Source organism: Cuculus canorus, chromosome 1 (assembly GCF_017976375.1).
Source record: "Cuculus canorus isolate bCucCan1 chromosome 1, bCucCan1.pri, whole genome shotgun sequence".
Taxonomy (NCBI): Eukaryota; Metazoa; Chordata; class Aves; order Cuculiformes; family Cuculidae; genus Cuculus; species Cuculus canorus.
The window spans coordinates 15290725-15311876 of record NC_071401.1 but is presented as its reverse complement, the minus strand read 5'-3'; the positions used below and the strand labels follow the sequence as shown (position 1 = coordinate 15311876).

The 21152-nt window shown below is 50.9% G+C and overlaps 3 protein-coding genes across 10 annotated transcripts in view; 1 reads left to right on the top strand and 2 right to left on the bottom strand.

The window, feature by feature from the left end:
• Nucleotides 1-40: 40 nt before the first annotated feature.
• Nucleotides 41-21152, top strand: DNAJB13 (DnaJ heat shock protein family (Hsp40) member B13). 4 transcript variants are annotated; one of them, XM_054056662.1, is made up of 8 exons: nucleotides 41-245; nucleotides 818-921; nucleotides 1688-1849; nucleotides 2346-2503; nucleotides 5305-5418; nucleotides 5782-5895; nucleotides 5991-6067; nucleotides 14145-21152. In XM_054056662.1, exons 1-8 carry the CDS (start codon nucleotides 178-180, stop codon nucleotides 14218-14220), a joined length of 873 nt encoding a protein of 290 aa, XP_053912637.1. In that variant the 5' UTR covers nucleotides 41-177; the 3' UTR covers nucleotides 14221-21152. The 4 variants fall into 4 exon arrangements, with proteins under 4 accessions (XP_053912637.1, XP_053912638.1, XP_009564698.2 ...); XM_054056663.1 differs by lacking the exon at nucleotides 14145-21152 and adding an exon at nucleotides 12591-12771; XM_009566403.2 differs by lacking the exon at nucleotides 14145-21152 and adding an exon at nucleotides 6601-8103.
• LOC104064108 (mitochondrial uncoupling protein 3) lies at nucleotides 8469-11044 on the bottom strand. 2 transcript variants are annotated; one of them, XM_054056666.1, is made up of 7 exons: nucleotides 10916-11044; nucleotides 10451-10589; nucleotides 10101-10311; nucleotides 9769-9966; nucleotides 9351-9452; nucleotides 9092-9272; nucleotides 8472-8898 (listed from the first exon to the last, which is right to left on the bottom strand). In XM_054056666.1, exons 2-7 carry the CDS (start codon nucleotides 10574-10576, stop codon nucleotides 8802-8804), a joined length of 915 nt encoding a protein of 304 aa, XP_053912641.1. In that variant the 5' UTR covers nucleotides 10577-10589; nucleotides 10916-11044; the 3' UTR covers nucleotides 8472-8801. The 2 variants fall into 2 exon arrangements, with proteins under 2 accessions (XP_009564697.2, XP_053912641.1); XM_009566402.2 differs by lacking the exon at nucleotides 10916-11044 and having other exon boundaries at nucleotides 8469-8898.
• Nucleotides 11199-21152, bottom strand: part of C2CD3 (C2 domain containing 3 centriole elongation regulator) — a 54409-nt gene continuing 44455 nt past the window's right edge. For 3 of the 4 annotated variants that reach the window (XM_054056655.1, XM_054056659.1, XM_054056658.1), the window contains exon 33: nucleotides 12781-13641. In XM_054056655.1, coding sequence (XP_053912630.1) covers nucleotides 13507-13641 — 135 coding nt within the window. In that variant the 3' untranslated portion in view covers nucleotides 12781-13506. The other variant, XM_054056657.1, reaches the window with a different exon arrangement.

The window sequence follows — 21152 nt, the reverse complement described above, 5'->3', positions numbered from 1 at the left end:
AAGAAATTTTCCAAGAAAACTACTTATTTTTAAAAAGAAAGGTCCTAAGAGGCAGCGGCTGGTGTGGCCGGGGACGGTGAGTACGCGGGAGAACTACAACTCCCATAGTGCCCCGCGCGGCGGGGACAGGAAGTGCCATGCTGACGCGGTGACCGTGGCAACGGTGGTGGGGACGCCATGGGGCAGGACTACTACGCCGTGCTGGGGCTGCGGCGGGGCGCCACCGGCGCCGACATCGCCCAGGCGTGAGGAGCTGAGCGAGGGCCGGGGGGAAGGGGTCTTGGGGCGGGGAAGAAATGGGGCCTGGGGGGTAGAAGGGTCTTGGGGGGATGTGGGGAGAGAAAAGAGGGGCTGGGTGGGGAAGAAATGAGTCCATGGAGGAGAAGTGGGGCCTGAGGTGTGGGGTGAGAGAAAAGGGGACCTGAGGGGGAAGGAATGGGGACTGAGATGTTGGGGGGGAAGGACTGGGGATTGGAGGAGGAAGCAGGGAAGGAATGGGACTTGATGGTGGGGAAGAGCCTGGGAAGGGCAGGAATGGGGCCTGACTCGAGTGGAGGAAGAAATGGGGCTTGAGGAGGGAGGAAGGCCTGGTGAGGGCAAGGTAGGGGATAAAGGAAAGGGGCCTGGGCTTGAGGAGAGAGGAAGGGCCTGGTGGGGGCAAGGGAGGGAGTAAAGGAAAGGGGCCTGGAGTGGGGGAAGGAAAGGGTCTGGGTTTGGGAGGGGAAAAGCGGCTTGGGAGCAGCTGAGCTTGGGGGGTGTTCTGGCACCTCAGGGCTGGCTGTGAGGTTGGGCTCTCCCCTCCTTTCCTCCTTTATAGCTATCGGAAGCTGGCCTTGAAGAACCATCCTTTAAAATGCAAGGAGCCCTGGGCGCCGAAGAGGTTCAGGCAGCTGGCAGAGGCTTACGATGTGCTCAGTGACCGTAAGTGGGGAGATCATGGAATGAATTATAGAATGACCTGAATTGGGAGGGACCCACGAGGATCATCAAATCCAACTCTTGTCTCTGCACAGGATAGCCCCAACATTCACATCATGTGTCTGAGGGTGTTGTCCAAATGCTTCTTGTCAGGCTTGGTGCTGTGACTGCTTCCCTAGGAAGCCTGTTTCAGTGCTCCACTATACTCTGAGCAGAGTCTTTTCCTAATCTCCAACCTAACTGTCCCCTGGCAGATCTTTCTGCCATTCCCTCTGATCCTATCATTGGTCACTAGAGAGAAGAGATCAGGTCTTCCTCTTTCCCTTTTGAGGAAGCAGTAAACTGCCATGAGGTCTCCCCTCAGGCTCCTCTTCTCCAGGCTGAACGGACCAAGTGACTTCAGCCACTCCTCATATGGCTTCCCCTCTAAACCCTTCACCAACTTTGTGGCCAAAAATGGATGATTTCCTCCCACAGAGTTTAGGGGCAGGAAAGACTGGACTGGGGCTGAAGTATTTCTGCTCTGGCCAGAAGTGTGCTGAGGTCTGAACCCTGGTCACTGGCATGCCCAGGGAGGCAGCCTCACCTGTCACCTGCAGACAGGCTGATTGCTGGTGTGTATTCCTGTTTCCATCCCCATTTGTTACTCTCAAAGTGGTGAGGAACACCCCTCTCCAGCTTCCATCCAGGAAAACTCTGGCTCTCAGGCTGTGGCCCTCCCCTAGCATGGGAGGGTGTAGCCATTCCCAACTTCTTCTTGTTCCCTAAGCTATGAAGAAAGGCATCTATGACAAATTTGGAGAAGAGGGTCTCAAAGGTGGCATCCCCTTGGAGTTTGGCAGTGATAACCCATGGACTGTCGGCTACGTGTTTCACAACAACCCTGACAAAGTCTTCAAGGAGTTTTTTGGTGGAGACAACCCTTTTGCAGGTAGGTAGGGGGCGGCTCTAGGAGGTGGCCCAGGCCCTGTCTGTGGCTGCTGTGGTGCCGTGGCCACCCCCACCTCTGACCTTTAAGCTTTAGAGGGTTCTTTCCTTGCCCAGCTTCACTGGGGTCCCTCTAGGGCTGCTGGTCCCCAGTGCTTGAGGGTTAGATCCTGACTTCCCCCAACCCTGGGTGGGTGAGAGGCCTGGGGGTGCATGTTCAGGCTGTCAGCTCTCCCCAGCGATCACCATGACCCTGTTTTTGGAGGATTTCCACCAAAAAGAAGGGTCAGGTTGACAAGGCTGCTGTGAACATGTAAGCAAGACAAATGCTTCTGGAGAAGAACACTTCAGATAGAAGGTGGTCTCAGGCAGGAGTAGATGGGAGGTTTCTGTTCCTGGGTGGTGTATTTGGGGTGCTCAGTTTCCATGATAAGGAGAGCCCGGGGACCCCCCAACCTCTGATCCAAACAAGGTGACCCTCTCTCTGCTTGCTCATGCAGAATTCTTTGCTGAGGATGGCTCAGAGTTGACCCTGCCCTTCGGAGGGCTGCGAGGACGAGGAATGGTAAAGCAAGACCCCCCAGTCGTGCGGGATCTCTACCTCTCTCTTGAAGACCTATTCTACGGCTGCACCAAGAAGATTAAGATCTCCCGTAGGGTAGGGGTGGTTGGAGTGAAGGGAGAGCATGCTGGGCAGGGTGGGAAATTTTGGGTTGGACTCTCAGCATAGGATATTTTGGCAGTGGAGCCTGGGGCTTTAGGGCTGGCCCACCTTGGGCGGCTCAGCAGAGCACAGCACTCTGTGCTGTGGAGAGGAATCTGAACCAAGCCAAGCACAAAGGCCAGCAGGATCCAAACCGGTACTCTCCTCTCTCCTGGCTTGCCGAAGGGAATTCAGCATGAGGGGATAGGAGGGCTGGTGGGAAGGCAGGGCTGATTTTGGAGTGGGCCAGAGAGGGAGAGCACAGGATTTCGTGGGCTCCCACAGCTTCACTTTCACTTAGTGACCTGCATCCCTCCTCTCACTGTCCCAGTCTCCTGGTTCCAGCCCTGAATTTCTCCTTGATCTGATCCCATTTGTACCTGCAGACAACTTGCTATGGAGCACAGAATCACAGAATCACAAGGTTGGAAAGGACCCATTGGATCATCGAGTCCAACCATTCCTAACACTCCCTAAACCATGTCCCTCAGCACTTCATCCACCTGTTCCTTAAACACCTCCAGGGAAGGCGACTCGACCACCTCCCTGGGCAGCCTGTTCCAGTACCCAATGACTCTTACTGTGAAGAATTTTTTTCTGATATCCAACCTGAACCTTCCCTGACGGAGCTTCAGGCCATTCCCTCTTGTCCTGTCCCCCTGTCACTTGGGAGAAGAGGCCAGCTCCCTCCTCTCCACAACCTCCTTTCAGGTAGTTGTAGAGAGTAATAAGGTCTCCCCTCACCCTCCTCTTCTCCAGGCTAAACAACCCCAGCTCTCTCAGCCGCTCCTCGTAAGACTTGTTCTCCAGCCCCCTCACCAGCTTTGTTGCTCTTCTCTGGACACGCTCCAGAGCCTCAACATCCTTCTTGTAGTGAGGGGTCCAGAACTGAACACAGTATTCGAGGTGCGGTCTCACCAGTGCTGAGTACAGAGGGAGAATAACCTCCCTGGACCTGCCGGTGACCCCATTTCTGATACAAGCTAAGATGCCATTTGCCTTCTTGGCCACCTGGGCACACTGCTGGCTCATGTTCAGTTGGCTGTCAACCAGCACCCCCAGGTCCTTCTCTTCCGTGCAGCTCTCCAGCCATACTTCCCCCAGTCTGTAGCGCTGCATAGGGTTGTTGTGCCCCAAGTGCAGGACCCGGCATTTGGCCTTGTTAAGCCTCATCCCATTGGTCTCGGCCCAGCGGTCCAGCCTGTTCAGATCCCTTTGCAGAGCCTCCCTACCCTCCAGCAGGTCGACACTTCCTCCCAGCTTAGTGTCGTCTGCAAACTTGCTGAGGGTGCACTCAATGCCTTCATCCAGGTCATTGATAAAGACATTGAACAGGGTTGGACCCAGTACTGAGCCCTGAGGAACTCCACTTGTGACTGGCCTCCAGCTGGAGTTAACTCCATTGACCACCACTCTCTGGGCCCGGCCATCCAACCAGTTTTCAACCCAGGAGAGTGTGCGCCTGTCCAGGCCAGAGGCTGACAGTTTCTGAAGCAGAATGCTGTGAGAAACTATGTCAAAGGCTTTACTGAAGTCCAAGAAGACTCCATCCACAGCCTTTCCCCCATCCAGTAGTCGAGTGATTTTGTCATAGAAGGTGATCAGGTTAGTTTGGCAAGATCTGCCTTTTGTAAACCCATGTTGACTGGGCCTGATCACCCGGTTCTCTTGCATGTGCTTCATGATAGCACTCAAGATTACCTGTTCCATGACTTTCCCTGGCACTGAGGTGAGACTGACAGGCCTGTAGTTCCCTGGATCCTTTCTGCAACCCTTCTTGTATATGAGCACGAGCCGTCCTCACCTTCTTCTCTGTTGGCTCTCACACAGTGTTGTCCCTCAGGGGATGACAGCCCTGCCAAGAAGGACTTGGGGATGCTGGGGCATGAAAAGCTGGACAGGAGCCAGCAAGGTGCGCTTGCAGCCCAGAAAGCCAGCCGTATCCTGGGCTGCATCAAAAGCAGCGTGGCCAGCAGGTAGAGGGAGGTGATTCTGCCTCTCTGCTCTGCCCTCATGAGACCCCACCTGGGTTACTGTGTCCAGGTCTGGAACCCTTAGCATAGGAAAGACACAGACATGCTGGAATGGTTTCAGAAGTGGCCATGAAAATCTTCAGAGGGCAAGAGCTCTGTGAGGAAGAGCTGGGAGAGTTGGGGCTCTTCAGCCTGGAGAAGAGAAGGCTCTGGGGAGATCTTATTGTGACCTTTCAATATATCAGAGGGGGGCTACAAGAAAGATGTGGTCAGACGTTTTAGCAGGGCCTGATGTGATACAACAAGGGGTAATGGTTTTCAACTGAAAGGGGAGAGGTTCAGACTAGATATAAGGAAGAAGTTGTTCACAATGAGGGTGGTGACACACTGGCACAGATTGCCCAGAGCAGCTGTGGATGCTCCCTCCCTGGAAGCATTCAAGGTCAGTTTGGATGGAGCTCTGAGCAACCTGATCCAGTTGAAGGTAGACCTGCCCACTGCAGGAGCGTTGGACCACATGACCTTTGAGGTGCTTCCAGCTGAAACCCTTCTATGATGCTATGACAGACTGGGTGGCCACCCAGGGATGCCTGCCCTGTCTGTGGAGATGTGTCCAGCACTGCAGGGCCATGATCCAGCCGAGAGGCTCAGTGCTGCTATGGATGGAACCAGCACCTGGTGCTGGCTGCTCTCATGACAGAGCAGACCCGAGCTCCCACCGGATCACAGACCCACTTTTCCAGACAGGACTCTGCTCTTCTAACTCCCTTGTCTGCTTCCCAGGTGATGAATGAAGATGGTCAAACGAGCACTATCAGAGATAAGATCCTAACGATTGACGTGCAGCCAGGGTGGAAGCAGGGCACCAGGATCACCTTCGAGAAGGAGGGGGACCAGGTAGTGACTGTGGCATGAAGTTCTGGGCCAGCTTTCACCAGGTCCAGCTACGCACTCCACAGGTTTCCTATTTCTGCAGGCGAGCAGTTGATATCATGGCTAGCGGGGCAATTCGGTCTTACTGTGCTCAGAACCACTCTAAGCAGCCCTTCCTGCCTGGATTTTATCTCCAAATAGATAAAAAAAATAAATTGAAAAGGGTGGTCTTCTGCCTGGCATCACCTTCGTGCAACCCAGTCTGATTTCCCTTGAGCTGAAAGTGGCAATAAAGGGACAGGCATCCATGCTCCCTTTAGCTTTGTAAAATCCTTTGTGCTGCACCAAACTATTTCTATGTATCTTTATTTTTTTCCTTAATTTTAGGGCCCAAATGTCATTCCAGCTGACATCACCTTTGTTGTCCAAGAGAAACTTCACCCGAGGTTTAAAAGAGTTGACGACAACCTCATTCATGTCACCACCATCCCCCTGGGAAAGGTAAGGTGCCAAACGAGGGGCTGGAGCCAGCCCCAGCTTTTGTTTGCTCTCTGGGGCTGCAAATGTAGCTCTGAGTCCCACTCCGTGCCTTGCAGGCGCTGATCGGCTGCACAGTGGATGTGAGAACGCTGGATGGGAGGCTGCTGAACATCCCCATCAATGACATCGTGGAGTAAGTGCTCTGGGGATACTGGCTGGTGGAATGGGGGCTTGGATGGGGTCGTTCTGCACAGCTGGCGGCCAAGAAGATGTGTGTGTGTGTGTGCTTGGGAGGAACCTCAGCATTGGCCTGTTCCTCCTCAGCAAGAGCCTGGCATTGCCCAGCACGTCTGTTGCCTGAATTACTGGGATGCTTCAAAAGTTTTTCCAGCAGGCTCAGGGCCAGGGGGTCCCAAGCCTGGAGGACGAGGATATCCACCACGAGGTACTTGTCTGATCTGGGGCCATTGTGCTGGTTGCAGAGGCTGGGAGAGGACCTGGCATGGGTGGAAGATAGCAGTGGGATGGGGGACTGGATGGTACAGCCTGGAGGGCGAGGAACCTGGGGGCAAAAGGCTGGAAGAGGAGGGCAGGCCACCAGTTGAAGCTGGAGGAGCAAACCTGCCCTAAGAAGCCAGCTCAGAAGCGTGCACAGGGCTCCATGCCATGGCTCTTGTGTTCGAGGTCATGCAACAGCTCCTCTCAGCCCCTTCCTCTGCTTTGCAGCCCCAGGTACTGTAAAGTTGTGCCAGGGGAGGGGATGCCACTGCTCCAGGACCCCCAGCGCAAAGGTGACCTCCTTATATATTTCAACATCTGCTTCCCCAAGAAGCTCACACCTGAGAAGAAAAAGCTCTTGAAAAGTGCCCTCCTCTCCTAGGGGATGATGTCTTCCCATCTCTCCTTCCACCAATAAAGCTCTGCAGCCAGCACTGTGACCAGACAGAGGTTGTTCCAAGTACCAGGAACCCTAAACCACAGGATCACCTTAAGACACAGCACCCCGCAGCCTGTGTGCTCTGGGACTTGGATCCATCAAGCTTTCTGGACTCTGCTCTGTGGCTGCCACCCTGCCACAGCAGCACCGCAGTGATGGCAGATTTTTTTGGGGGGGGGGATTGGAGTGCTCCCGGCTAAACTTCCACAACCGGAGAAGAAAAGATGGCAGGATTTACGCAAAGGTCTCATACTGCCGTAGAACAATGTCCATGTACCTTGTCTCCACCACTTCCACAGAGGAGGCAACAAGTGTGGCGCAGAAGCTGGCACTGAAGATAGAAGCAAAGGGGCAGAGGAGGTTATCTGCCCAGCAAGAGCTGTGGTGGGATTTGTGGGCCTGGATTATTGTAAGGAGGCAAGCCAGGTGGTCCCTCCCCACATGGGGTGGATGCTAGGGATGGAAATAGGCTGCAGCTCTTGGAGCACCTTGGGAGTCTTGAACCCCACCATGGGTGTGGGTGGTGGCAGGGGCCAGCAAAGAGGAGCGAGAAGGGATCAGATCAGATGACTGAGGGGATGGAAGTTAAGGTGGGTTCCATCTAGGAAAGCTGATCAGCATTTTAGGGCATTTGTGCACAGCTTGCTTGGCTGCTGCAGCTGCTGCAACAGTCAACGCTTGTTTAGCATCACAGCGTCCGCTAATCCCATTTTTTGCCCATTGCAATCCCCTCCACCCTGCAGTCTTTTCAGGAACAGAATGGGAGTAACTCGGTGTCATCTCCCCCTGTGGCATTGGAGTGGGATGAAACCAAGATGAAGGCACAGAGGGAGCAGCTTGCCTGCTTTGGCCTCATCACCCTCTTCCTCTCTCCACCCAAGTTTCCGAACTGATGCTGCAGGGGTCCAGCTTTTCCCAAGCAACACGGCTGCGCCATCCTGCTCCCCAGAGGCCAAGATCCCTGTCTGCTCCTTGCAGTGGAGGCTGGTGGTGGGGAAAATGGGGTCAATCCTGGCATCTCCCCAGCTCTAGCCGCTTCTGCAAATGCAGGTCAGATGTGGAGATCAGCAGAGATAGTCCCCAGCACCCCCTGGGAAGGGATGGATTGGTTCCACAAGGATGGAGGGTCCCCAGCACACCCTGGGGACTCACCCGCTGCTTCAGGGCTGGAAACCAGGAAGGAGCACAGGAGGACCCAGGTTCAAGACCTGGCAGCTGGTGGGGTACTGAAGATCCCCCATGAGGGGGATGGAGGGGGACAAGTCATGGCCATCACCATGACATCAAGGCTGCAGACCCCATTTCAGGTGTCTGGGCCCTCCCTGGGGTGGTGGGGTTGCCTCCCACATGGAGGGGGCAGTAGCTCTTTGCACTGTGGGTGGCAGATGGCAGCTGTGAACCCACATACCCACTCTGGATGCTTTTTTTATTCCTAATGGCAGTAATTCTCTCTGCTAAAGCCAATCCTCAATGGCATGTGGCACTCTGGCAAGCCAAGCACCTCTTTTGCTTTCAGATAAGGCCTTTTCCTTCAGGCTGAAGGCCAGCAGTGCTCCAGGGCCAGGAGAGCAACCCTGAACTCCCAAAAAAAGGCAAAGGAGACCCGATCCTTGCTGCAGTCACACCCCATAGGGGTGGTTTATTGGAAGCATCAGTAAGGAGTAACAGGCATCACCGCCTCCCCTGGTCCTTGACTCTGTCTCACTTGTTCACACCACTTGTCTTGTTCTTGCTGCTGCTGGGAAGTGGTACTCCTCCCAGCTGGAAAGCCTATAACCATTTTTTATTCTTCCCTAAACTTCTCCCTGGAAACATACTTTTTCCCACATTCCTTTGCAAACAACATTGTTTCTCCTTCCGTCTTGCTGGTCCCTCTCTGGAGGTCCTGTCAGACTGGGGATGTGTGGTGTTGCTGCTCCTTTGCCACTTCAACAATTAATATAATTTACTCTTGTGTCTCGCCAACACTGGTGAGAGGGGGTCAGGGGGGTCAGGATCGGGCCTGCGTCAGGGCACGCTGCAGCTGCTCGTAGGAGATGAACATCACCACGTTCCAGGAGCCCAGACGCAGGAAGGAGGGGACAAACCTGTGCCAGGAAAAACAGTGCTGGAGGGGACATTGCACAGACACCAAAGCCCTGCCTGGCACCTTGGTGGTGGCACTCAGGTTTGGGACATTTAGGGTGCACCAGGTGATGCTGTGGTGTGAAGTGGGGTTGGTCCACACTGGTGTCCGTGCACATGGTTGCACCAAGGTCAGCAGTGTGTTCCCAAACTCACCCCTTGTAGAGGCCAGCCAGGCCGTCCTGCATGAGCAGGGCGAGGAGGCAGCTGAGCACGTTCCGGTACTGCCCAGGGCTGGCGTTCATGTAGCGCGTCTTCACCACGTCCACTGGTGACGCCACCACAGTGGCGCAGAAACCAGCCCCGAAGGCGGCCATGAAGTGGCAGGGAACATTGTCTGTGGGGCAGAGCCAGGGGTTTAGGGTCGTGGGGATGGGGATGGTACCCAGCTACATCCCTTTGGTGCTGACCTCACCTGTCATCAGCTGTGTCCGCAGCAGCGCATCCTTAATGAGGTCATAGGTGACGAGCTCCCCGCAGTTTATGATAGCATTGCGGGCGATGTTGGGCAGTGTCCCTGTGCAGGAGGGTGGTGGCATTGGGCATGGTGTCACATCCCCTCCTAGAGCATTCTGGATAGATGCCCTAGCCCTGCTGTCCCTGTCTGCTTTCCCATTTCATCCGTGGCCCCATGCTTGTCCCAGCCTCCCTCCCCATTTGCATCCCCTGATCCCTGTCCCTTTCCTCATCCACATTGCCATTTCTGTTCCCATTTCCATTCTTATTCCCATTTCATCTCTGTCCCCAGCCAATCCCTGTCTTCATCCTATCCCTATCTCCATCCCATCCCATTTCCCATTCCCATGCATGTCCTCATCCCGGTTTGTCTCTACCTCTCCAGAGCCCACGGATGCCCTCCTCCTTGGCGATGGTGCGATAGGCATCCACAGTGCCACTGTACTGGCGGATGCTATCCGGCAGTGCCCCATTGGCCTGGAACCGGACCTTGACCACGTCGGTAGGTTGGGCACACGTCACTGCCACTGCTCCTGTGGTGCAGCCTGCCAGCACCCGTGCCGCCAGCCCTGTGCCTGGAGAGGGCAGGTGCTGGGAGCCTGAGCCCTGCGGGGATCCCTGGCTGTGCAGGGACCCCAGGGTGAGCGGCGGGGTTTAGGGGTTGCAGCTTGGAGGGGTTGTGCAGGGTGGGCTGTGTCCCTCCACTCACTCTCAGCTCCCTTGGGGGTGTAGAGCTGCTTCACCGAGTCATACAGCCCGATGCGAATGGAGGCAAAGCTCATCTGCCGCTGCAGCCCAGCCACCAGCCCACTGTAGAGGCTGCGGGGTCCCTCCATCTTCACCATAGTGCTCAGTGTCCCCAGAACACCTCGGTACTCTGTTGTGTTCACGCTCCGGGGGATCCGCACCTCACCCTGGATCTGCAGGATACTGAATTTGTCACCCTGCCCTCCACCGCCCCAAAACGCTGCCAGCTCTGGAGCAGAGCCAGCGTGGGGATCCCACTGTTGTGAGGTGCTCCCTCCTCCCACAGGATTTTGGGGGGGTGGCAGATCATACCTGCAGCCGCACTTTGGCGGTGTCCAGCGGGAAGGTGCAGAGGTCAGCGATGCAGGCGGCCATCCCAGCACTGACAAACTTCACAGCAGTTGTTGGGGGCACCTCAGGGGGCTTCAGACCCACCATTGTAGCGGAGGGGCTGGAATGAAAGAGGAAGGATGTTTGTGGGGGAGCTGGGATGTTGCGTCAGATGGAGTTTCAAGCAGGTGTCTGGTTTAGGGACAGAAGTGATGATGTGCCATGGTGGCTCTGGCTGGCTTCAGACAACCCCAGAAGACAAATCCTGCCCCATTTTCTTGCTTGCATCCATGGGAAAACTGGAGCACAGGGCTTCCTTTCTAACCGAGGCTGGTGTGGGATTCACCAATGCCCACACCCCTGTTCCACCCCATCCAAAACAGAGGTGCTCAGTGAGAACATCCCCTCACGATGACCTGCCCAGGGCCGGGTCTCCCAGGGCCTCACCGTAGGGACCTCAGCAGCACGTCCTGACTTCTGCCTTACACCCTTTTTTCAAACAGCCATCACCCTAAGAACTGTCTCCTTGGGCCCCCTCTTATATAGCACTCGGAGGACATTTGGGTGGCTGTGGGGATCGGGTGACAGTGAAACCCTGTTGCCCTGGTGGCATTTGAGCCAATGGGCATGGGGCCACCCAGCGCCTGTGACGAGGTGACTGTGTTTCAGCCCTCTGCTCCCCCCAGGGCTCGGGCAGGGATGGGGTGGTCCTGCTCAGACCACCAGCACCATTGGAGCAGAGCTGTGGGGCAGTACTGGATGATGTGGTCGTGCTCATTTGGTGGCTACTAGGACTTCAGGGATGGGGGAATGGCTTCAGTTTCTAACCCAAATGTGCTTTGGAAGGACCAGATGCAGAAAACACTTCCCCAAGGCTTTAAAAGTGAGCAGTTTGGAGGCAACACAGCACCCTGCGCTCTGCCCGCAGGGCAGGTCAGACCCCTCTGCTCCTGGCACAGACACAAAGCTGTAATTCATCCTGAGCAGCTGCCAAGCTTGTTGGTGGATTTCCTCTGCATGGTGTAACGTGTCCCCCAAGCTCACGTGGAGCAGACTGAGCAGGGGAACGTGAGCAGATCAGAGGTAAATCCCTCCCGTGTTCATACTCTGCATGATGGAAACCACGATGCCCTTTCAAGTGTGTCCGTGTGCTGGGTCTGTAGCAGAGAGGAAGGCAGTGCAGGGAGGGACAGGGCTCAGGACAAGCCTGGAGGCTGAGGGTGGGCTGGTGGCTCAAGAAATGCCCCTTTTCCTGCATTTATTTTCTTAAAAGTCAGTGTGTTTGACCCTTTGTGATATTTTAGCACTACCTGCACAAAGCCCAAAGAGATGAGCTCACGAAGGAGCGTGCATCCCTCTTGATGTGCAAGCTCACTTTGTGCATGAGCATGCACAAGGGATTTTGAGCTGGTTTGATGCCCTGAAGCCACCTTTGCTCCTTTGCTCAGGCCCCAGGCAGCAGCTCGTCTGGCACCAGCACGCTTTTCCCACTGGTTGCTGTCTTGTTTTCCTGGCCAGCCGGACCATGCTCCACCGCTGACTTAAATGCAAGAGGAAGAAGCTGTTTATCTCATACCTGAGATAGAATCGGCAATCAACATTGTCACCTCCTCTGTGACCGTGATCCCAACCCAGCTGGCATCATGCCTGGGTTTTTTTGTGGATGTCACCAGGAGGAGCAGCGGGAAAAGGAAGCCTATGCGTCACTCCTGTTCTTGCAGGGAGACGCTGGGGACACGTGGTACGGGGCCACCCAGCAAAGGCAGCGTGTAGGGACACGTGTGCAGGGCAGAGGATTGGGGCTACTGAGGCTGGAAATGCCAGGTACGACAACAGCACCCGTGGCCCTGCTCTGGGCAGCTTGCAGGAGGCTCAGAGCTGCGCAGGCAGCATGCGGGCAGAACAGATTTCACCACTGGGGTCGAACCCAGCATGGGGAAGTTGTGTTAGGAGTGAATGATGCATTTAGGATTTCCCCTGTGAAAAACAAAACTGCAGAGGTGTGAGGAAAAAGAGATGCTGAAACTTTGATTCCTTAAATCCTGAATTCAAAGTGCGGTTTGAAAAGCAGCTCTAATATAGAGCATTTGCATGCTGACGAGATCTGCTGTGTTCCATGCAGGCGATACGCAATCACGTTGCAAAGCAGCGACCTTTTCCTGTGCCCCCAGCCATAGTGTCTTCCAGGAAACATTTCTGCGAGGGCCTCTCCCGCCTGTTACTGGAGACTTTCGGGGGAAGGAGTCCCACCTGCCTGTTAGCGACAGGCTCATGCCGTGGCAGCACAACGCTTCGCAGCAGAGAGCCTGAAACCAGGGGAATTTTATTGAAACACAAACAGCAGGTGAAGAGCAGTACAAAAATAAACTGGCTCCGATTGTATCCAAGTCTCTTATCTGAAAGGTTCTTGACATAAAAATGTACAAAAATAATTTAGAATATAAAAGTTCCATATTTCTACTAAAACCCTTTTGCACACACACAGTATTTTACAGTGTCCTGGGCCTGTACTTATGCAAGCACCTCAGGCACATCCATTCCTCTAGAAAGGGAAAATTATGGTTCCCATCAACTCTTTTTGAAAGGTCACTGGGGAGGCATTGTTATTCCCTGCCCAGCCACAGCACGCGCCGGCAGCTCTCTGTTAGCCCGTAGGACAGAAAACTTCTAACATTCTCCATCCTTTGATGGGAGAAAAAAGGAGCTGCCTCAAAATGAAATGCTTTGTGTTTACTCCAAAAAAAAAAAAGGTTAATTAGAGAAACTTCTCATGAAATCCCCCCAATGGCGCACATGGAGACCAGGTAACAGCTCCTTGGTTACCCGAAGCAGTGAGTCTTGGTATGCCCATGGTGTCTCAGCTCCCCTTGGTTGACCACGAGGCTTTAAGTCCCTCTCATGAGATACCAATTAAGCAAATTAAAAATCAGAGCCTGAAATCTACAGCCTCCAACTCCTCTTCCCTGGAGGACCTGGCATTTGCCGATGTACTAGGCCGAGGCTCAGGAAGCAGCTGCTGCGACAGCCTCTCACCAATGCTATTCCTTCTTGGACAGCTGAGCAGAGAAGATCCTGGAGATCCTTTTGGTCTCCTCTTCTGAGAGATCAGCTGTGGGCCAGGGACGATTTGACCTTCGGTATGGGATGCCTCCCAGCACAGCTCCGTTTCCACTCTGTGGAGAGAAGGAACAGACGTTAAGAGCCCTGCCAGCTCTGCCTCACACTTATTTTCTGATTGTAGCAAACAGCACGATTGTGCAGCCTGTGAGAAGCGGGATACACAGGAAAAAAAAAACCATGATGTGTTTCCAGTTGCTCACTGGTTCTCTTTGGAGGGGCTTTTCTCGTTCAGAGAGACAACTGTTTGGAAAAAAACCTCTTTGTTCCAACTGTATGGAACACCCCCCTGATGGTGAAATAGTTCTCTGCCCAACACAACAGGAGATGCTGCGATGCTGTTCTTTCTCAGCATTGCAGAAAGCAAAAGCTGAAGGCCAAAATTAGAAAGGTCCAAGTCATGCAGTTTTGCTCGGGCAAGTGAACTCTTGAGTTTGTGAATGGCTGCCATGAGCCAAAGTCACCTTTTATGAAGCCAAAAGAATGACACCAGCATATTCACTGGGCTCTGGTTCTTCAAAATGTGGATTTCAATTATTATCTTGTTGTTAATCTGCAGAACCCTAAACCCCAACCCACCGTGCAATGGAGAAGCAAGGCTCCTACACAACAAATCCCAGCCTGCCGACAAATGAGACCAGCCACAGTCTGTGACCTGCAAGAACCCCGGAGAGGGGCCCATGAGATATAAACCACATTTTTAAGCATTTTAACATCATCCTTGGTTTGCGTGCATCCTCCCAGCAGTCTGGTCTCCTCCCAGACCTTACAGCAGCACTGAAGACAGATGATTTCAGCGTACAAACTCGCCTTTCTCCCCAAGTAGTTTAGAACCAGGTCATGCCCCTGAAGCACCAGGAGACAGATGGGGCTGCAACTGCCTTTAGAGGCTGAAGCAAGGTGTGCTATTTTAGGCCCTGCTCATTAGCTGCTGGGCCAGGAAGGTCTCCCAGGGAGCGGGGTTTGACTTGGAAAGTTGATACACCAGTCTGGCCTTTCACCTACATCGCTGGGCTGTTTCTCTGTCACTGCTGAGCTCAGCCTTGCTGGGCACTGTCGTGGTGGAAAGTTCTCCTAAGGTGATCAGCTCTCCCCCAAGAGAAATGGTGCCAGGGCCCTGTTCCTGTGCTCTCCCTGCTTTGATGGGTGCTCTTTTAGGGGGGAAATGACTTTTTTAAGAATAAGTGGGTTTGGGAATTTCCTGTGTTTTGTTACCTGCACTTTACAGGCTCAGATAGGAGCACATGGAGGATTTGCCCTGCGATAGCATCACTTGGTGAAGATCCTTATGGGAAAACAGCACGTAGATAAAAAAACACCCCCTGATCTACACACCCTGGGTGTCTCTGTGGTTGCTAGAGCCAGTGCAAAGCACAAGAGGCTAATTGCAAGCTAATTGGGCATCAGCTACAATTTCTACAGACATGACCAAGAGGGTCTGTAGCTACAGGCCAAGATTTCCTAAAGGATGGTGTTCCGATACGCTGACCCAGCCTGCTCTTGCACAGCCACATTTGGGACAGATGGGTTAACACTCACAAAGACGATGGGTTTGGTTGCTGGCTGGCTGGTTAGTAAAAAAGACAACAAGGAGTAGAACAGCTTGTGTGGTTTCATGTTTAACAACAGTACAGAAAAGGTGTATGACAACCTATAAATTCCTATACCCTAAGTGCAACATCCCAGTCTGTACAGCTGATTGTGTAAATCATGTGCGTGGGACTGTGAAAGACTTCAAAACCTATGTCCAGGAAAATAGCTATGGCTTGTAATTCAAAACAGTGCCCACGTTTATCACACTGAAAAATATATGCTTCTATTTATGAGGATTTCTGAGGATCCTTGCTTTTTTTTTCTCCTAATGCTGCTCAAGGATAATTTTTCTTAAACCAAAATGTAATAAGCTGAGAGAGATTCAATACAGACCTGGCAACATTAGAAGCTTAAAAAACAGCAGTTTTTTGCTGTGCAAACCACCTCCCTTTGACAGTGCATTCTGCTCAAGGTTGTCTAGAGACAACTGGGTCAGTATCTTATTCTTCCCACGCTGTTTTCTGTGCCAGCTATGAAACAGCTGAAACTGTCCTGGCTGGGGATGGGCAGTACAGCTCACGCTGGCTCTGTGCTGGTCCCTGATCTCTGTACAGCATTTAGAAGCAGTTCATAGAGAAAAATGCTCAAAGTGGAAGCTCAGAGTACTGGTTTCAGAGGCTCTTGGTTTCAGTGCATCAAGCAGCGCTTGCTTCAACACCAGTTTTATGTATTTGCAAAGAACTGGTACAGACTGGCCTATCCCTTGGCCCAGGAAGGTAACAAAAGTAAAAAATCAAGGAAATTCTAGTTCTTAAAGCTAATACGCTGGCCGAAGAGCAGCTATACAGTGCCATGCTGATCTCTGCACTGGTGCTGTACATCACAAACTCTGCTCTTCTTCCATCTGTGAGGAAGCTGTTTGACAAGTGCCCTGTCTGACGAGTGCCCTGTTCTACCCTGGAAGAGGCTACACCACTAATATACCTAAAAAAGGTTGTCTGCGCAACCGCAGGCATGGGAAAAGCTCGCAGGAAACAACTGCCATATTAAAACAGAAGCAGGGTTATGCTGTAGCAGTGGCTCTTTATCAGATTGCCTAAATCATCAAATTAACCCTATTTCCAAGAGTCACAAAACTGTGCTTCCTACCTCTCACAACTCCCCTTTCGCAGGCACTTGTGCACAGCAAGGAGCTGAGAGACAGGAACATATTGTGAAGGGAAAGGAGAAATGTGGATGGCTTTCACTGACCTAAAAGGACATTTCTAGTGAATTTGAGTGGGAGGAGTTGCAACTCAGAAGAGAATGGAACAAATGATGTGGGATAAGATAAAGGAAAAGAGAACAAAAATACCTTGAGAATCCCAGATCCACCAGAGATGGCAGCACAGCTATTTCTGTAGAATTGAGAAGACTTTTTTTCAGATTGCACTAACCCAGTGACCCAAAATAGCTGTAAAATCATCTTACCCTGCTCATAAGAATTTTTAAAATTGGTTCTGAAGAAGAAATTAAGTGAGATTTTCTCCTTTGTTCTCAGAGTTAACAATCCATTGGTACCGCAGTACTTCTCCTTGCCTCAGGTGAAGCCAAGGGCATATCACCGAGTAGCTCCTGGTAAGGTCAGGTCAACCAGAGAGGCTGCAGCAGAGCTGCCCCTCACTCACATTTTGCCATCAGTGCAATTACATACCTGAAAGAGCGCTATACTCTACAAGGGAAAATATGACAGAAGAGCAGGTGTCTGCTGCCATTAGATGACAGTGAGGTGACGCATAGCACTTTGTGCACTCCCAACTGCCAGTAAACGAAGTGTGCTTGGAAAACATACCACTTGCAGGCTCTTTCAGGTAGAAGTGGCTAAAATACTCCTCCTCCCATTTTCATCCCGCTGTGTCCTTTGCAGCAATGCAGGGGGGTTAAGATGCATTTACTTATCCCATGGACCTTCCTAAAAATGGACTTCCCACTGCAGGACAGGTTTAGCAGCTTTTCTTGCTGCTGTTCTACATGCACAGGTGTGAACCAAAATGGGAGATGTTTAAAAGCACAGACAACACTCCCATCTTGCAGAGACGATCAGAAGCCTTATGAAATGCCATTTGCAGGTTTAACTTCACTGACAGGTTTTGCAATACGACCACAAGAAAGAGCTACACTTCTATAGTTACCTTTGTAGTTATTTCAAAGCTATTTCTCTCTGAAATATGCAAATTCCTTGCACATATAATATTTAGCAAGACATCCTAGCCTGTATTTTTAAGATGCTCCTTTGATACATCAAACAGGCAGCTTCAAAACATCCAAGTTTTAACCTTCTGCACAATCTGAAATCGTGTTTACCCCATTCTCTGCCTCTGACCCAGGCACTGCCAGCTCAGACTACCACCTAAGCCTAAGTGGGCCTGTCCTGAGTTTCTCCGACACTGCCTTTAAGCCAACGCAGTCGCAGATTCCAGCTATCTGATGCCCAGCCATGAAGCACACACTTAATCAGAAATATACAAGAGGAAAGAGGACTCGGGCACAGAAGATCACGCTTTGCTTTGCTTTTCTTTTTATAGAAATGGCAGCGATAAGGCAGGACACTTAAACCAGCCCAGGATTATCTAAATGCTGGGGACTGGAGCAAAGCAAACTGATTTATTAGCATTTAATAGGTCTTGGGGGGATGGCTTCTTTCAAGGTCAAAGAACTCTGGTAAGTGAGGCAGGAGAACATTTCATCCCCGCGGCTCAGCGAGTTTAATGGCTGGTTTTGTTTGTTCGAAGTGAAAACAGATCTGTGTCAATAGGTTACAGCCTACACCCCTGGAGAGACCTTGCACCTACTTCTGCCTTCTGGACAGGAAAAGGTTTGTATCAAATCACAGACCACAGCCAGCAACTCCAAAACAGACAGGAAGAACACAGCCACCTTTTCTTCTTTTTCTGATCATGAAAACGAAAGCAAACGTCAGTATTTCTGCTTAGCAGGTTAGGAGGACAAATTAAATGAGTAGAAGCCTTATCTCTGTTTTCTGGGTAAACTGGGTATGGAGAAAGAAGAGCTTTAGTGGCTGCAACTGAAATGGCAGCAGATGAAGAAGAAACATTAAAACCAAGAAAGGATGCTTGGACCGTTGCTTGCCATCTGCACTTTCAAAACAGATAAAAGCCTGTTATTCTGAATCTGCCTAAGACAGTGTTAAAACAGTGTTACTTCTAATTTACACTGAAGGTAAATCTCTATATATACAGAAATATTCATTATTCTGAGTAAAACTGGTTTCCATGTAAGTTTCTTATCCTTTTGCAATATTCATAGAGGTAAAGAAAAAAAATCAAGATATTTTAATGAAAACTTCATTAACTCCCCAATTTTCTAAATACTTCCTCCTGCCTCGCAAAAAAACAGCTTCACGACCAGCTGACTGGGTCAACCCTGAATGGCAGCGACCCTTAATATGCGTTTCCCAGTCAGTGTTTCATTGGAATCCCATTGAAATGTTTATACTCTAGCATAGGATTGCCCCGAACCCTGACCAGAATCAATGCTGCAATCTGAAACAACACACCTAGAGGAATGACTTTTTTGCCAGGAAAAATCAGCAAGGGTATATAAAATAACATGGAATATATTTTTGCAGTAAAGGCAAAGAGGGAGGAGAAGGGAGGTGAGGGGCAACAGCCACAAATAAGATCTGGATGGTAATCCAGGCCACCTCCACCATGGCTCTGACTCATTTAGGAAACATTTGTAGCTTTACAGTGAATTTGATACGGTGCTGGGTGCTGTGAAGTTCTGCCACGAACTTGGGTAATTTTCCCAAGGTGGTATCAGGTTACAGGACTGGAAAAGGACCAAGAGGAGAAAAGCACAAAGCCGCTGGCTGAACCTGAGGAGTGGCAGAAGTCAAACCATGGCTGCGGGATCAGACAGGACAGCAGGTCCAGCATGGAAGAGGAGAGCTGGGAAGGACCTCAAAAACTGGAAGCCTAAGTGTTATGTAGTAGAGAAAAAAGGTCAAAACCCTTCAGATTTTGTGAGGATCTGGAAAGGTGACCACAGCATCCAGGCTGAGGCATCCTCTCACGCCACTTGCAGATCCACACGCCATTGCAAGGTGAACTGAGAAAGCCCTTTTGTCTCACAGTGCTGCCAGCTCTTTCGACATGACTCTGCTTCACCTCCTAAATGTTTCTTCGTCATTTTGTGTAGGAAAGCAGGGAAAGCAGGGAGTCAGACAAGACAGGGGGAGGTGGCAGGAACACCAGGGAGACCAGGACTGCAGTTTGCCAGCTGCAATGTGTTCTCTAGAGGAGAACAGCTCGGATTTCAGCCTCGCTGTCACACTCTGTTTGCTGAACTGTGCAGAAACCAAACAAATCCAGATTTAGAAACCGATGTTCTTAAGGGTAATTAAGAACAAAACTATGAGAAAGCAGTTTTCATGAACTATTTTACCATTGGCGTAAGCAAAAAACTTCTTGTTCTTATACAGGGTTGACGCTGGGAACACCACAAGTCCTCTCTCAGCAGAAGCCTGCAAGTGCTGCTGCGAAGGATTAGCTGTAGCTGATCCTGGAATTAAGCTGGTTTAAGGTCAGCTATATTCAAATAGTGCCTTGCTAATATTCTTCCTAATTATTAATCAATGTCAGGAGTGTGTTTCTAGCCACTAAGCTTAGCAATGCAGGGAAGGGGAATTCAACTAAAGCTGATATTAATATTAAACCATTGGTTTGAGCGACAATTTGCAGAATTTGCACAGAAAGACACGGTGCTTCTACAGGAAGAACGGGAATTGACTCTGCAGAGAAAGGAAAAACCTAGAAGAGGGAGCATCACATTGAGACAGAGTGGAAAGGGCTATCAGTGATGGAGAGAAGGGAATGTGGAGAATTTAAAGGAAATCCCAAAGGAGAAACACATTTGAGATTCTGCTCCTGATTTAAACCAAAACATTTAGACACAGCATGAAAAGTATGCTTAACAAGGGCTAAGACAGTGCAGTCTAGCCATTATAATCAAGATATCTCTTAGGATCCTTGAAAGCATACTATACCTAAGGCTCCTCTGAGAGAGGTCTGTACTTTCATCAGGAACAATTCTCAAGGGCTTTAGGGAAAGATAACATTGTGTAAATCAGAAAAAAGCCCCTCAGTTTTACACCACAAACCAGCAAAAAGTCAGGTATTTCATCTGTGCAGTAAACATGTTTATGAATTTAAAGTACTTTCCATCATTTCAGAGTGATTAGACCCTGCCTGTTTCTGTTCTGATTAATTGAGCAAGCTGGTTCCAATTACATAAATGTTCCTCAGAGAATTTGTTTCATAGGTCATAAGGAGGGGAACCAAGGCATTTTCGTTTTGCGCAGTGGTAAACAAGCAGCCCAGCTGGTGCTTGAACCAGACTCACATCAACATCCAGAGCAAAGCCATGGCTGCAAAAGAATAAGACTTATACCTCAAAATAACTGAGCCATGAAAAATAAATAGTAAATAAATGTTTATGCACAGAAAACCACCTATGAAACAGCAGAAGCAATCAACAGCCCTCCTGTGTGAGTAAAGACCACTCCAACTATTCTACTATTCCCTCTGTCGAAGAACAGTTACTCAATACCTCTTAGGGAGGGGCTCTTTGCTGCGAACTCCCTGACTTCATCCTGATCTGAAAGATACAAATTGGAGCCCTAATTACAAGTTACAGCTTGCGTCATTGAAATTATGCACCTTACCTCACATTAAAGCACGAAGAAGTGTGGAGTGAGCACCAGCTGCTTCCACTGAGCCCAGTGGTGAAGAGCACATTTGCTATTGTGCATAGACAAACTGGTTAAAATTAATGTGTCAGTATCACTGATAATGCAGCCAGGAATGCTGAAAATATATTTTCACAGAGAGGAGTAGTATCAGAAAGATTCTGCTTGACTTAATTTGGCAACCATCACCTCTAACCTGAGGCTGGCAGGTAAAGAAATGGAGAAGTACTTTTATTCTGGCTTTTATGAACGGACTCTGTTAAGCCAGGACAACGAAGGAAAGGC